This window comes from Cicer arietinum, chromosome 3, assembly GCF_000331145.2.
Source record: "Cicer arietinum cultivar CDC Frontier isolate Library 1 chromosome 3, Cicar.CDCFrontier_v2.0, whole genome shotgun sequence".
NCBI lineage: Eukaryota > Viridiplantae > Streptophyta > Magnoliopsida > Fabales > Fabaceae > Cicer > Cicer arietinum.
Genome location: NC_021162.2, coordinates 51,028,630 through 51,045,994, shown reverse-complemented (window position 1 = coordinate 51,045,994; position 17,365 = coordinate 51,028,630). Strand labels below are relative to the sequence as shown.

The 17,365-nt window shown below is 28.3% G+C and overlaps 1 protein-coding gene and 2 pseudogenes across 1 annotated transcript; all 3 read right to left on the bottom strand.

The window, feature by feature from the left end:
• Positions 1–270: 270 nt before the first annotated feature.
• Positions 271–2,503, bottom strand: LOC101507372 (disease resistance protein Roq1-like; annotated as a pseudogene).
• A 1,406-nt stretch (positions 2,504–3,909) lies between these two features.
• On the bottom strand, positions 3,910–5,159 carry LOC101512703 (G-type lectin S-receptor-like serine/threonine-protein kinase At1g11300). The gene is made up of 4 exons (XM_027330433.1): positions 5,087–5,159; positions 4,548–4,785; positions 4,312–4,462; positions 3,910–4,104 (listed from the first exon to the last, which is right to left on the bottom strand). Exons 1-4 carry the CDS (start codon positions 5,157–5,159, stop codon positions 3,910–3,912), a joined length of 657 nt encoding a protein of 218 aa, XP_027186234.1.
• A 602-nt stretch (positions 5,160–5,761) lies between these two features.
• LOC105851165 (G-type lectin S-receptor-like serine/threonine-protein kinase At1g11300) lies at positions 5,762–7,541 on the bottom strand (annotated as a pseudogene).
• Between the last annotated feature and the right edge of the window lie 9,824 nt (positions 7,542–17,365).

Sequence of the window (17,365 nt, the reverse complement as noted above, 5' to 3'; positions counted from 1 at the left end):
GGAGACGGTTAGCAAGGAGGAAATCATTTTCAGAATCATATTTAGTTAGAACCTTCTAGATTTGGGAATACAAAGAAATTATCTTCGCTGAGGAGCATTGCTCTGGAATTATAAGGATCATTCTCTATAATATTTCTTATTATCACGCAATATTACAATTTCTATTGATCTTGGAGACTGGTCTCTATCAAATTACATATTTTTATTATCCCAAAATAATACAAATTGGGATCAAATAAAAATAAATAAAGTGAATCTAAAAGAATATGGTCATTTACATGAAGAAGTGAGTTGCTTAGTGCCATTGATGAGTACGCTGAACTTGAAATACAACATCATACTGTCTTTATTAATTTGAGGTTGTCCTGCCCAACATAGAGTTATCCGTGGGAATTTCTTTCGGAACCAAAAATACATAGATGATTCCTTGCTTTCCAGCTGGTACCAATTTACATCCCCTTGTTTAGTCCCTTCCAAAAACACTAATCTAATATTTCCATTAGCAAACGAAGGACTGCATACTTCTATGACGTTATTAGGACACATGTTAAGAAAACACACATCAAGTAAGCTCTCCATGCCTTCATCATAAATACGCATGACTGCTGGAATCACTAGTGATTGTGAACCAACTTTTTCTTTATGATTATTATTGTCAAATAATCGAAACCCGCGACCACCATAAGCAGTTATTATCTCAAGTTTGGGCAATACATGGATACTACTTGGTAACTGAATCATCCATTGGCATTCCCTCATGAATAGTTGTTGGAGCCCAACAAGATTACCTATTGAAAAAGGTAACTTATCTAGTGCAGTCTGATCTAAATAAACATCTCTTTAACTTCTCCATTCTTCCCAATACTTCAGGTAAGCTCTCAAGACGCAAGCAACCCCTCATATCCAAACTCTCTAGAGAGGACAAGTTGATGTTGTGTACCCAAATTTCTAGTTGAGTGCATCCTTGAGCATTTAATAAAACAAGTTTATCAAGAAATCCAACCGAGTCATGGATTCTAATTAAATTAGTACAGTTGTCAAGACATAGTGCCCCCAAATTTGGTACTCTAGATAAACTAGGTAATTCTGTTAAGAACTTGCAGTCTTCAAAATTCAGAAAGCTCAATGTTTCAAATGCCTACACAACAAAAATAGATGCCTAAAATTATTAGGTTAATCTCGACCAGAAATACATGTTAGTTTAATGTCAAAAAACATGTTAAAGATAGTATTTATATTTATATATTTGAAAAGAATACACACCTTAGGTGATTTGAATGATTTAAGGCAGCTTTCAGGAAGGTTAAGTATCACAAGATTTTTGGGATTGAAATCATATGGTAAAGAGGATGATGGATATCCACTCCAGTCAAGCACTTTCAAGCTATTTAGTAGAATTTGAGGGCCTCTTGAAAATCTTGCACTTCTAATTATAAAGATTTTTAAGTTCTTCATCTGCCTGAAAGATTTTCCACTCCATTCCATTCCACCTCGCTATCTTTGTTCAAGTCAAACAACTATAACTTCAATTGCATCAGTTCCCTTTCAATTTGAAATCATAATTTATAAAGTAAATGTTAGGACTTTGTCATCAACATACATGGATAAATTCACAAATTATAAATCAGCGTCCTTTTCTGTGAATGGTAATAAAGTTTGTCAAACATTTTTAATTGATAATGGAGAAGAAACAATATTGGAAACTTATACATTAGTAAAAAATGTTACAAAGTAGATATATTCTAACATACCTTATCTTCTTCCAAAACACTAACAATGTCCTCATCAAACCATAATCTACTGCTTCTACCAGGAACTAATGGTGATTCCTGCCTCGAGATTTCTCTTCCATGTCTTGAATTAAGTCATGCATTCTCACACAACCATTGCCATCACTTGAAGGCCATCTTCCGCATGAAAACCATGTAAGTATAATATTTCTTTAACATAGCTCTTTTCGTAAGAATTGGAGAAACAAGTGATGTCAAAAAAAATACCCTTCTCATCTACTTCTAAATCATCATAGCTAAATGTCGTGTATATCTATATGAATAATTTTTTCATATTTATCTAATGCGGATTTCCATACATCCAAACTTTTGCCAAACAAGTGAGAACCTATCACCTCCAAAGCCAATGGAAGACCATGACAATAAGATACTGCACAGTTGACAACATTAACATAATCTTGATCCATTTTTATTTTATTTTTGAAGGCATGACAACTAAACAATTCGAGATCCTTTTCATGTTTTAGCTGTTTTACCTCAAATGACTTCAGAATCCTGTGAGTGGATAACAAATGATTATCTCTTGTAGTGATTATAACTTTGCTGCCAGAGCCAAACCAGTCACATCCTCCTAGCAGAGATGCCACTTCTAGCACTGCGGATTCTAGTGCAACTGGGTTATCAGCAACATGTAAAGGAGTGCGATCAATCTTATTAGAGACTTCTTCAACGATCTTCCTAAGAAATATGTATTCTGATTGAGACCTACACATTATAGTAGTACAAGTGATTGGCAATCGATGCTTTGAATTAATTCTTAGTTCTTAGTTTCATCTTAGTCAAATTTAATTAGAGTATATATGCAATTACTTTATAGAAAAATCAATTTGTGAAAGACAATGAGTGAACTAATGAAGAAATTGACATAATACAAATTGTTATCTCTATTTGCTGTGTTTTGTTTATGTAGTTCAAATCCTGGATAGAAGATGTGTCCACATTTAGGATATGTTTGGGAGTAGGCCTTTGGGGTTATGTCCATACCTTGGTATATATTTGAAATCTTACTAATAATCAAAAGAATTACATGATAAATGGTCATATAGCATCTTAATTACACTTAATTTATCTTTAGAAACATTATATAGCATCTTTAATTTGAAAAAAGAAAACAAGTCCTCTTAAATTGTCATATAACATCTTAATTACACTTAATTTATCTTTAGACATATTATATAGCTTCCTTAATTTAAAAAAAAAAAAAAGAAGTCCTCTCACCCCTTTCTTTCCAAAACCCTTCATCTAGACGTATCCTTAGAGTTCGACAATGCTCAAACACAATTATCTCTTGAGGAAACACGTGGAAAACTGGAAGAAATAAAAATGACAGAGAGATGTAGCATATATAACCTCATCTTATTTAGTTTTTAGTTTCTATATCTCATATTTTATGTTTTAAAATTCAAATTGAAATTTGACAAAATACAATGTTGTTAAAGACAAATTTAATATTTCCAAAAAGTTTAACAAGAAAAAGAAGACCAAATTATAAAAATTAAAGAATTTTTTTAAAAATGAATCAACATTAAAATATTTTAATTTCCAAAAATATCTATGGTACACATTAAATACATCCACTTATTTTGATGTGCAAAATTCATTACTGTACGAATTTGCTAAATAGAATAATAAATTTTTGAAGGGAAAGAACAATAACACAATTTAGGACTTCAATAGAGAGAAGTTCTAGCGTCATGGTCATAATTTATGCTTCAGTATAGTTTAATTGTAATGTCCCTTACTCTTGAGATGCATGTGGTTATATGGTGGACTTTCAATGAATTAATGATTTAGTTGTACACTACTATAGAAAAGTTTTAAACGACCAACTCTTTATAAAACAAATAACAAAACGGAATGCTATGTGGTAAAGAATTAACAAGGTAATATTAATATTTCATAGATGATAATATTACCGTGGATGGGCAAATACAAGATATAAAAAAGTTTTCTGAGCTCACAAATCATCTCAATAGCAAAACTTTCAATACTTGAAACCTTATTATATACTTTTTGACAAAGAAACGGGTATACCTATAATTTTCCAAGTTCCAGCAACCTTTCCTAGACTAACATAATTCTCATTCTCTCCAAAAGACAATATAGTGTTCTTAGTTAGCTATCTGCCATGGCTATCTGAAATACTGGCTAAGTTGATAGAGTACAAGCCATCATTGCTTTCTTCAGACGACACTGTGCTCAGCATATTCTGTCTCAAGATGAATGCAGGTTTCTTTGGTGGAGGAAGGTCAACAATCTCACTATTAAGCATATAAACTACAACAGACATAGTGGGTCTGTCTATGGAAAATTCCTGTACACACAGAAGCCCTATGTGTATGGACCTAAAGATACATTCATGATGAATAGGATCATATATTCTTGGATCTATAAAAGATGAAATATTGTCTTCTCTCCATTGTATCCAAGCCTATATTGACAAACCAAATATCAAACATTTGAGAAAGCTGTAGAACATCCAAGATTGGGTTAGTTAGATAAGATAATTTAAGATACTTACAAATCCTAAAAGGGTCAAAGAATCCTCGCAGTCATAGAAGCTTGAATTTCGTCTTCCACTAACAATCTCAAGAAGCAAAACTCTGAAGCTAAAAACATCAGATTTGTCAGAAAACATTCCTTGCATTGCGTATTCTGGAGACATATAGTCACTGCATTGAAATGCAAGACAATTTAATTTAATATCCAAGTACACTACTTTAACCTTGAACTAAGAAGGTATAGTGGTGTACTTACTAAGTTCCGACGACTCTTCTAGTATTTTCTTGATCTTCACTACCTCCAAAGATTCTGGCCGTACCAAAGTATGATATTTTTGGATTAAGCTCATTATCTAGCAAGATATTACTTGGCTTCAAATCTCTAAGTATAATTTTTAGCCTGGAATCTCTGTGAAGATAAAGCAATCCCCGAGCTATTCTTTCTATTATGCTAAAGCGTTTACTCCAATCAAGGATTTTACTTTCCGATGAATCTAATAAATGAAAAATTAAACTTTTGTTATTTTGAATCTAGTACTAATACAAGATAAGTTGTGTCATTGGCTGTGAAACAATTGTTCATCGTTACAAAACATTTCCATATATGATGAATAGCGTTTAACCTCAAAGCTTGAATTGGGTATGAAACAAATGGTACAGTGTCAAAGACTAACCAAAGAGAAATGCATCCAAACTTTTATTTGGCATGTACTCATATATCAACATCTTTTCCTTTCCTTCAACACAACAACCAAGAAGTCTTACAAGATTGCGGTGTTGAAGCTTAGAAATCACCACTATTCATGAATTCTTTTAGACCCTGTCCAGATGCTGTAGAAAGTCTTTTTAACCGCAATTTCCTGACCATTAGACAGTGCCCCCTAGAAGAGAAATTAAACAAATTTGTGCATGTACTCTTTTTATAACTTTGAAATATATCGGAATTATTTTCTACAACTTCATTTAATATACCTTGTATACTGGTCCGAAACCACCCTGCCCAAATTTGTTGGATGAATTGAAGTTGTTGGTCGCAGTTGCAAGCTTTCCAAAATTAAATAGTAATAGCTCTTGGAGTTTAACTTGTGACAGTTCTCCAATTGTGTTCTCAAATTGGTTTCTTCCTAAATCATTTGAAACTAACAAATTAGCAGGAGGAAGAAGCGTCAAACAATTAAAATTGAAAGTGATTTGAATTGTTCAGTTAATGAAAACAGAAACTAGTTAGCAGAAATAATTTAATTTTATAGAAAATTATGATCTTGTATTTGTATGATTTGTATCGACAGTATTAATACATAGAAAACTCTTCAGAGTATATGATATATTACTGTGGTGGTTAGATATTCTTCTCCACATGATATATGCACAAACTAGAACTAAGACAGCTCCTGTTATCACTGTTATAATAATGTTGACTGTCTTGTTTCCCTCTTTATCCGCACCCAATGAAAGTTGAAAATTTTCAATCTAAAACCCTGAGAAAAGGGTAAACTCAGAGAAGTGTATGTATTCAATTTGTTGTACAAATAATAACTAGCATAAAATGTTTACCAATTTCTTGTAGGCTACACGGACATACAAGTCAAGTCCTCCATTTGAGAATTGTTGTATGTCAACTAGATTCCCAGTCCAAGACATACAACCAATGTCAGCATCATATGAATATGCAACACAAGAGCAATTCCCCAAACATTGGCTTCTGCATGTGTCTGGTGAAAGTGTGAGAGAAGACCCATCTGCAAAATCAGGAACTTTGACCATCTGTAGTTTCAAAAAATCCATCAGCTTTACTCTCAGTACTTTTTTTTTTAATGCTCTCTTTTTCACACTTTTGCATAGGTGTCCTCCTAATGCACCCTCCAATCCAATTTTGCCTATTCCATTCCTCTTTGTTCCTTGGCTCAAACCCTTTCAAACAGCTACATATTGGTGAGCTTTGTGAATTACAGCTAACAAAAGTTCCACATACACCATAAACATCACATTCCATTTGATGACTATTCCATGTTACATTCCATTCTTTCTTCTTTTCATCCCACCATTTCTCTTCACAGTTTCCTTCTGAAGTCAGATTATAGATTATGAGACCAATTGTATCCTTTGTTGTTTCAAAAAAGGAACCGTCATTTCCAACATGTATATCATTGAGGTCATGAGTTTTCGTATATGGAAGCCTTGAAAAAATCTTACCATCCCATGGACCGGTGCGCCAATATGGTCGAGTTTTGTTCCAAATGAACACCTCAGTTATACTAAGTCGTTCAACACTTAAAGAGAAGCTTCCAATGGATGGATTAGAAGAGCTTTTCCATGATGTAAGTTTTACTTTCTCACCTGTAATTAGATACAAATCAAGACATATTTAAGTTAAGAATGTATAAGAACTTCATACATTACAATGAGAACCGACAGTTGAGAAATGAACCCACTCATTGCCATCTTTTCAGTGTTACCGTCTAATGTAGTAACAATTAAACAAATAATAGAATGACAAGACCCATCATGGTTCATTCATAACTAAATATTAGTGCATAATAATAATTGAATATAATTTATTTTATTAATAATTCCTAATAACCGATTATATCACTCCATAATTTTTTAATTAAATAATTAAGCTACCAACCTGTTATTTTGTTGGTAGTAAGTTTCATGTTTGGTAACTGTGTATTTGAAGGATGCTGAAAACTCTCCCATATAGTTCTACGTGTTGTGTCTTCAAGTAGTACAATGTTCCCTGAATCTAAAAGTTTGGAACTTGACTTGGTTGCGATGCTCGGCGCATTGGATGATGACCAAATCACTTCTTTCTTTCCATTCAGTATCACAAGATCATGGCCATCATCAGACATTGTAACAACACCAGAAGAATCATTGAGTGGTTTTTCTCTATTGAGAACCCATAAGACTGTGAATTGTGGCTGCCACCAAATTCCGACATAGCGATTCGTAGAATTTTCAGGGCTGAAGAAGCCTAAGGTGAAGTTACCATTCTTGGAGCTTAGAGTTTCAGAGTCCTTGATAAAATTAGTTGATGTTATGGTGTCTGTGGCAACACTTACATCTAAAAAATTAAAATATAGCATAATGAAAATGAAGAACAGAAACATGTGTGTGTAATAGCTGAAACTTATTAGTTAGATGATTGCTTCTTGTTATGATAAATGATGACATTTAGTTTCCATAAATCACTTCCTTTTAGCTTGTTGATTATTGGGACTTCGACAATGAAACAATACTTTTCCATGTACGATGAATGCCCCGTTAAAGTGTCCTTAATTTCTATAACTTCAGGGAAAATAAGTTGTCACTACTTTTTTTTCCTTAAGAAAAATACCATAGAGATATTGCTTAAAAATAAATTGAAATTTTTGTGAATTAAAGCAATATATATTTCTACTTAATAAAAGAATAATAATAATAATAATAATAATAATAATAATAATAATAATAATAATAATAATAATAATAATAATAATATATTTCTACTTCAGAGTTATAAGGTGTTATTCATACAAAAAACATTCAATATTTCAGATAACATACAAATTTTCTTATAAGTCCATATCAACAATAATATAATAAGAATAAAAAAGAAAAGACGTGTTGAAACAATATAAATTGAATTTAAAGAACTTTATAATTCAATAACGAACTGTTGGTCTAATTTTAAATGATATCTGGTTTGAATATTAATTTTAGTTATCTAATAAGTGACATGAGATATATTTATTTATTTTATAGATCTCACTAAAAATAGCTATTTTTTATTAAAAGATTTTATTTATTTATTTCGTGATGATATTATGTAATACTCAATTTGAAGAAATTAAATGATTGTAGTAACTAAAAATGTGAGATAGGTATATCTCAAAGACATGAATTATTTCTTATTTTTCATCTAAAAAAATCTTAGAGAGTTAAGTGTTAAACTATTTGACTCGATATGTCTAAAGATGAGGTGAAAAAGATATATTGTAGTTGTCATCATATAATATTGTATAACTTATTCATATTATCACTGAAATTTAAGAGATGTGTATTAGTGTTAGAAACCTGTTTCAAATTTCAATGTATATCCGAAAAACACATTAGATAACACATAATATACTATGTAATGAAAGATAAGCACATTTTGAAAGAAAAATTGATGTATTTGGACCAAATGTCAACAACAACAATTGATCACAAATATATCAAAATATATATAAATAAAATTAAAACTCAAAGATGTAAACTAAAAAAATATATGAGTTATCACACTTTTTGCTTATCTAAAAGGAAAAAAGTTTGAAAGTATGTAATGAGCATACGAAGAGTTGCATAGGGACCTAATCATATATGTCGTTCTCTTCCTATTTCCAGATGAAAAAAACATGCGATATAAAATAACTTCCCTTATAGTTTGAGAAAACTTTAAAAAGACACAATATATTAATTGAGATTTAAAACTATAGGAAGAACCGTTATCAATAATGATGGAGGAACAATGAGTTTGAAATAACTAATATTTATTGTATTGTAATTTGTAACTCATGAAACATGAATAGTTCCACAAAATATTAAATGCAAAAATAGTAATAGTAAAATGTGTGTTAAAACAAAAACAAAAATGTGCTAAAGTAAATTGCATGTGTAAAATAATAACAAGGGTAAAAAAGTGCTTGTTAGAATATAAGAGTATATTTTAATATATTATAATATATATACCTCTTTTTATTGAAACAAGTCAAAAGACCAATCAGACCCAAATCCTTATACAACAAAAGGAATAGGAAAAGGGAGCCTCATCGGTCCACATCCTATTTGCTTATCTTCTATTGTTGCTTAGAGGCTCCTCAAATTTTTGTATTTATCTTTTATTGAATCTCAACTTTCGAATCGGTAAATTCTCGGGTGCATGAATTCAGTAATTTAAGTTACTAGGTTCCAGCATCCGGAAGCCACAAATACAAAAGCAAGTCAGCCTTTTCGCCAAACACTTCTTCAATACTCAACCTTAAATTCTTCACACATTTTCACGTTTTTAGAGTTCAAAATTCCCATTCTTCTATCCATTGACATCATCAATTGTATTATTGTTCATTGCAAAGGTAATGTAGCTCTAAAAGCTTTCTCATTGTCATTTTGGTTGTTAAATTTTTTGAGGTTATGTACTGGATTGTTTCAGATTCTAGGATCTGGTAGTTGTTTTCTAAAAAATTAACACTACTGGATTCACACATTCGATAGTGTTTTAAAAAAATATAACACTATCGGATTTACACATCTGGTAGGTGTTAATACAATACATAATTGTTTGTTTTCTGCATGATTGAGTTGTAATTTGTTTTAAATATTTATAGTTAGTTATGGTTGAGCTTGAAGCTAAATTCAAACATTTTCCAGCACCCGATTTGAAACCTGAGCTTGTAGCTGAACCAAAGCCTGAGCTTGAAGAAATACCTAAGCTCATACTTGACTTGAAATAGGAGGAAACATCTGATTTGAAACTAAATATTACAGAGCCATTGGTGATTGACATCGATGTTGAGATTAACTTCATTACTGATAATACATATAGATGTGAGATGATTTGATTGCTTGAGTTCGTCATCAGGAAACTATGTTAGGATTTTTAGTGGTAATTACAAAATCTGATCATAGTTCAAATAGAAGAAAACAATTTTTTGAATTGAGTTGTGAAAGGAGTGGTGTGTATTAAAGAACCAATAATAAGTTGAAACACGAAGACACAAGATCTAAGAAATGTGAATGTTCATTCATGTTGTGTGGTTATTTCCTGCGACCAAATAATCAAATCTTAGTGTTGTGTCAAAATCACACATCCATGAGAGGGTTAAGATGTGAAATATTAGGTTAAGATGTCATATCAAATTATCTTTTATATATGAGATATATATAAGATAAGATGTGAAATATTAGGTTAAGATGTCATATCAAATTATCTTTTATATATGAGATATATATAAGATAAGATGTGAAATATTAGGTTAAGATGTCATATCAAATTATCTTTTATATATGAGATATATATAAGATAAGATGTGAAATATTAGGTTAAGATGTCATATCAAATTATCTTTTATATATGAGATATATATAAGATAAGATGTGAAATATTAGGTTAAGATGTTTTTAAAGGTATTGTTTGACCTAAATTTCTAAAAGTAATAAAAATATTTAAAAACTATTTTTATTATTTTTCATAAATGTATATCCAATGAAATGGTGTGTTAAGATATAAATATTGCAGGTTCAATATACTTGTATTCATCTGGGTATACACAATGGTTAATGGTGACAAATATGAAAATGGTGAAGGAAATCGTCTTAAACACCTCTTTGAATCTAAGAAAACCTTCATTCCTTTCCAAAGAATATAGGATACTCTTATAAGACCACCACAAAAGTTTGTGACCACCATATTTGTGACCACCTTATTTTTTTATTTTCATCTTTTATTATTTATTAAAATATCTATTTTAACTTTTTATCTCTTGAATCTACTATATATATATATTTGTAACACCGTCCAAACTATAAAATTGATCTCCTAAATTTTACGCACAAATAAAAAACAAAAAAGATAAACATAAAAACGAATTGCTCAAACTAAAAAAACACTAAAAGAAGAGCTTTCATATTGAACATAAAGCTCACCTTGTTTTTACCTCTAAAACATCCACCTAATATGCAAAAAATGAAATTCATTTTTCCAATTTCAAATTATCATGTTGAAACCTAATTGTGTGAAACATTTTTGTTTCCGAGCATTGTTTTGGTTGGTTGAATATTATGTGATGTTGTTGAGCATTGTTTTAAAAAAAGTTAATATTTATATATATGAAGAAAAAAAAATTATTCATACATAAAAAAATATGAGATAAATAATTGTCACTATTAAATATAAAAAAATACATATTAAATATTTGTTATCGATAAACATAAAAAGTCTAAGATAAATATTTGTCAATGATATATAAAAAAAAAAAAAAAAAAAAAAAAAAAAAAAAAAAAAAAAAAAAAAAAAAAAAAAAAAAAAAAAAAAAAAAAAAAAAAAAAAAAAAAAAAAAAAAAAAAAAAAAAAAAAAAAAAAAAAAAAAAAAAAAAAAAAAAAAAAAAAAAAAAAAAAAAAAAAAAAAAAAAAAAAAAAAAAAAAAAAAAAAAAAAAAAAAAAAAAAAAAAAAAAAAAAAAAAAAAAAACTTAATATATTTATGTTATTGATAAATCTAAAAAGACATATAGAATTTGTCACATATACATAAAAATATGGGGGGAAATATTTGTCACATATAACTAATAAAACATGTGACAAATATTTATCACTTATAAATATATATAAAAAAAATGGATAAATATTTGTAAATGATAAATATTAAAAACCGTGAAATACATGTATATAATTAACGCATAAAAAATATGAGATAAACATTTGTCACTGATACATAAAAAAATACAAGATAAATATTAAAAAACATGAAATATATATTTGTCATTGATAATTTTTTTAAAAAAAAATATCAAATAATTATTTGTCAATAATAAATAAATTTGAAATACTACATAAACACTTATTATTAATACATAAATGAGATTGTTTGTTTGAAGTTTGATACACAAAGGTTGTTTCATTTAGCGTATTTGCCATTTGGTTCTTCACATTTTCTTTCAAAAATATTAACTCATATGTTTAGTATCAAAATGTACATGTCTTGGTTCTTAATGCTACTTTAATATGAAAATAAGAAATCTACAATTTCATACTTTTGATAGACTTGTATTTTCAAACTTACATGTACTTTTTATTAGATTAGTTATTCAATTAATAAATTTTAATTCTAAATTATTATGCGGTAATGAAGTAATTAAGAATCTTAAAAATATGTCATTCATAATCATCTCTTAATACATAGATATGTTATAATTCGTATATATGATTTTGATTATTCTCTTGAAATCTAATAATTTACCTGTCTCCATTCTCTCATCTGAATCCTAAAAGTATGTAAAATTATGTGGTTCATAACCATCTCTTAATACTTAAATATATTATATGTATCTATAATTTTTTTATTCTCATCTTAGATTCTTATAATAAGTTTGAAAGTTCCAAAACAAACACTCTATAACAATTAGATATGACTATTCTTGAATGTGACATTTAACATACACATACATAAAATTTGTGTCTACCAGTTACTTTTTTTTAATTTGTTTTTTATGTGAAGCTCCACATTTATTTGACTATAGTACACAAAATCAAACCTTGAATGTTATGAAGCCCTAAAATCTCAAAACGAATATATTTCTACTGACTTTTTAAATTGTTTCAGATTTTTCTTAATACAACTTTTATAATAACCAATTAAAGAATATAAACATATCACTGTTTATTGTTATCAATTGATTGCTTGCAAAAATTTATTTTACGCCAAATCCATATGACTTTCATCTCAAATTCTTAGTTGGGTGGATGGTTATTGACATGATATCGGGGCTTATAATTGTTGTTGTTGAGCGACCATATTTAATGAAATTGAAATTGAAAATCAATAGAAATATTTTGTTTGTTTTCGAATTTTTTATTAAAAAAAAAAGAGAGTACAAATCGTCACATTTTCTACACTGTGAAAATCATACATTGTTTTTCAAACAATAAATTCTCAATATTTGAATAGATAATAAAAGTCTTTGTAAATTTTTTCTTATAATATTAATAATTATTATATTATTCTATAAAATGTTATAATTGTAAAATTACTTTGGACTCAATTTTGTTAATTTTAACACCATATATTATACAGACAACTTGTAATAATAAATTATATGTTGTCTTGTTGTTAATTAAACACTCACTTGTAAAATAAAATTAAAGATAATTCTTCGAGCAATACTTAACGAATTTAAAGTTGTATCATTCTTACAATCTACCATTATGTATCATTGAGGTTAATTTTATTGATTTTACTATAGTCTTTTCTTATTTTATAATGGTTTATTCGTGGTTTAAAAACCATTTAAGGTGACAATGTAAAATCTCATGGATAAAAATGTTCAATGACTTTACATGCAAGGATGAAATTCACATGATTAGATATTAATCGTAGTTTAGTTATTCATCCTTTTGTGATTTATTGTGTAGTTGAATATAAAGAGAAATTTAATTTTTGATTTTAGGTTATCTTCTTCTTCCTCCATTATAAAGGGGTGATTTAAGATCATTTTTAGTATATAATCACCCTCCAAATTATTTTTTTCTCCTTCATTTTACCTAATTAGGTGGTTTTCAGACAAATTTAGTTTTTATTTTATTTTTTTGTTGTTGTGATCCTGTCATCTGAATGCGACATTTTTTTTATCTTTCTGTCTTGATGTAGTGTTTTTTCTTGTTTTAGTATGGTGTTCGTTATGGTTTAGATTGTTATAGTAGCTTTGATCGATTATAGATTCTAATAAATGAATTTGGTGTTGTCAACGTTACATATTTGAGGATATTGGTATTCAGGATACTCGAATTTTGTCATATTTATAGGCATTCTGCTATTTTACGCTATGTATTGCGAATTTGTTTGCAAGTTCATCTAATTTATTTTTAGCAAATTTTAATTTTATAGCATCGACATATTCTATAATTTGAATCTATAGATATAATTTCTTTTTGTAAATAATAATAATAATAATAATAATAATAATAATAATAATAATAATAATAATAATAATAATAATAATAATAACAACAACAATAATAATACATACATACATACATATAGGTGATTTCTATGATGTGCGAGTTTTATAAATATTAGATTACATGAACGATATAAATAATAAATATTTTATTTTATTATTTGATATATTTTTTTTTAAATAATAGTATTTTAGTGTAATACATATATTTAAAAAAAAATATTTTATGCGATTTTACGTGTATATACATGTACCCAATTAATGTAATACTTTTATGTGTGTTTGACTGATGTTAAGTATGCACGTAGTTATATTTCAATAATTTATAACTATTTTCTATTTTTAGTTATTTTTTTATAAATAATTATCTTGAGATAGAATTGATATTGTGTTTGATTTCGTTTATTTTTATATACTTGTTGTGACATTGTGATTTAATATATATTTATTATGATTTAGTAATTAATATAAAATATTGATGTTATATTTATTTATTTTATAATTTTGTCTATTTTCTAATATGTTGGTATTATTATAATGTGAGTATTTTGAGAAATAAATATAATTGTAGAGATTATTTTGAATGTGAGAGTTTCAATTATTAGCTTTGAAATATTAATAATATTTTATTAATGAAATTGTGTTTTAAAAAATAAAATAAAATAAAACTAGTAAAACCTAAAAGGAGACCAATGGGTTTGACCCATGTGTGAACTCTAATTGTTAATAAAATAAAACAAACAAACACAAAAAAAGAAAGGGAGTTGGACGACGTCTGTAAAACCAAAGAGAAACACAACTACAACCTATAGTTGATAATTGTTCTGAAAAAGTTTCTCCGTTCTCGTCCAAATTTCAGTATGTCGTTTTATTTATTTAGGTAGTCAAATAAACATACTTCCTCAGATTTTTAACCATCCAAATTTCTCTCCAAAATATCCGACTTCTCCGTTTATAAAATTCCTTAGTTTGAATCATTCTTCTTCACCGTAAGTCCAATTTTAGTGAAACCAACGCCAAAACGATCGTGTGAAAAATGGTTATTTTATCCACTGATTTGTTTTTTGATTTATGGTAATTTTCCTTGACCGAATTTCGAATTTAGTTTTTAGACTATCTTCTCATAATTTATTTTTAACGTTTACCTAGAAACTGTCGAGTTAGATCGATTGAAGGACAAAGAGTCAATGAACAAAGGCTGTTTGCTCGTGGAATCGTATTTGTGTATGAAAGCGTCGAAATAAGGTAAGGGGTGAGAGAGCGTTTGATTTCATGAGTATAATATATTGTGAGATGAACAGAAAAAACGTATTTCCCAACGATTCATCCAGGCCTCGCTACGTACGACAGTAGCCCTTTGAGTAATAAATTAATTAATGTGCAAAATGGAAATTGTGAGATTAAAATTTGGAATAGATATAATTATAAGGTGTTGATTGATTCGTTAAATGCATGGTATTTAATTTTATTGTGATATTTGATTTAATTTTGCTAAATGTTGGGCATTTGATATTATTGTGATATTTGATTTAATTTCGTTAAATGTGTGGCATTTGATATTATAGTCCTAAGTTATTTATAAATAAAAATTCTAAAAAATACAAGTACAGCATTAATACTCCTATCAAGTATGATATTGTGTTGTTGAAATACTTATTAAATCTACAATAATAAATTTTACGACTATTTCTCTTATATCATCGATAATAGTAAAAATTGAAGTCTCATATAATTCTATTGCGCATAACCTCATTCGCAAATGTGTGAGTGCAATATTTGTAGCATTTGAGTTTTGAGTGAATCATTAAATTTGCTTATTACACATATTCTTTTAAATATTAGAGATTTAATTTCATTCATACAATAATTAATGTTTTATATAGTCATCATTTTCTTTGTGTAGAGGTTACTCTGATAAAATATATTTTTGAGAATTTTTATTATAATAGGAAATCCTATGAATTATTAAGTGATTTTTTTTATAGTCCTTATTCTATGTGCATAAAATATTAAAATATACCTAACTTTGAAACTCAAATATTGAAAAATATACCAATAATGAATTATTAATATACGAAATTTCATATTGATATCAATTAACCATTTGTCTTAATGATTATGTTGTATTTTGTTTTTTACAAAATATATAGTTAAATATATTAAATTATAATAGTGATAAAATTATATCACCCTTAACTATTAAATTATTATAGTATTTTGCACACTAGTGGGTTCTAATGAAAATCTTAAATTTGTTTATATATATGAGATCAATTGCAGTGGAGACACAAAAATATTTATAATGGTTAGATATTATCTTTGTAAATTTGTATTGAAAATTTAATATCTCACCGTTAATGGTTATATCATTAGAGAGTAATTTTAAACAAGTTGACTCATCATGAAAATCTGAATCTTATTATATATGTTGGATCAATTGAAATGGATATTATATCATTAGAGTATTTTTTAAAATTATTGAACTCTAATGAGAATCCAAATCTTGTTTGTATATATATCGGATTAGTGGAAGTACACATGTTCATAAATTATTTAAAAATTATTACTTTTATATTTTCATATTCTCTTACGGACACTAAAACATATAATATACTTTACGAGACCTTGAAAAGTAAGTCTCATACTGTATGATGAGATTTCTATTTGAAAAAATAATCTCAGTAAATATCACAATTTCATACGTTGGAAAATGCACAATAACTCTTTAGGATGTAGAAATATTGTTCTACTCTTTTAATTACAAACATTTTACATTTTATAAGGTAATAATATTCAAATACATGTGTAATATTAGTACTTCGAGTATGACATTATATTGTTAACTTACTTATAGACATACTATTTTTAGACATATGTGGATATTTTATGACATTTATTAAATATGAAAATTCATTGGCATAACCACTAATCAAATACTTATATTTAAGATATTATTAACTCCTATCATTTTGAGTAAAGTCTTTTAGTGTTATGGATTAGGAGAAGATTATTATTACAGTGTTATTTGGTCCTTTTCTTTTCCAAATCAGCTTTCATCAACCGCCGCCGTTTTCTTTGACGTGTGGATAAATTAGAACCATCTCAGACCATCCTCACTCAGGACCTCACCGACGAGCTCGTCATCGTCGACAACAAACCCGATAAACTCCGCGGCGAGATGGTCGACCTTCAGCGCGCCACTGCCTTTCTCCCCCGCGTTAAGATCAACTCATCCATTGAATACTCCGTTCCGGATCCGATCTTTGTATTGTTACCGCCGGCGCACGACAGAATGCCGGTGAGTCAAGGCTGAACCTCCCTCAGAGGAACCTCGCTCTATTCAAGGAAATCATACCTGCTCTGGCTCGTTACTCGCGGCA

What these genes read in the sequence shown, in the direction of transcription:
- LOC101512703 (XM_027330433.1), bottom strand. Translation starts at nt 5,159, where the DNA reads ATGGTCAGGAAATTGCGGTTAAAAAGACTTTCTACAGCATCTGGACAG. An exon ending in AGAAGAGTCGTCGGAACTTA is followed by an intron (nt 4,463 to 4,547) that starts GTAAGTACACCA and finishes ATTTCAATGCAG; the next exon opens with TGACTATATGTCTCCAGAAT. An exon ending in CTTTGACCCTTTTAGGATTT is followed by an intron (nt 4,105 to 4,311) that starts GTAAGTATCTTA and finishes CTGTGTGTACAG; the next exon opens with GAATTTTCCATAGACAGACC.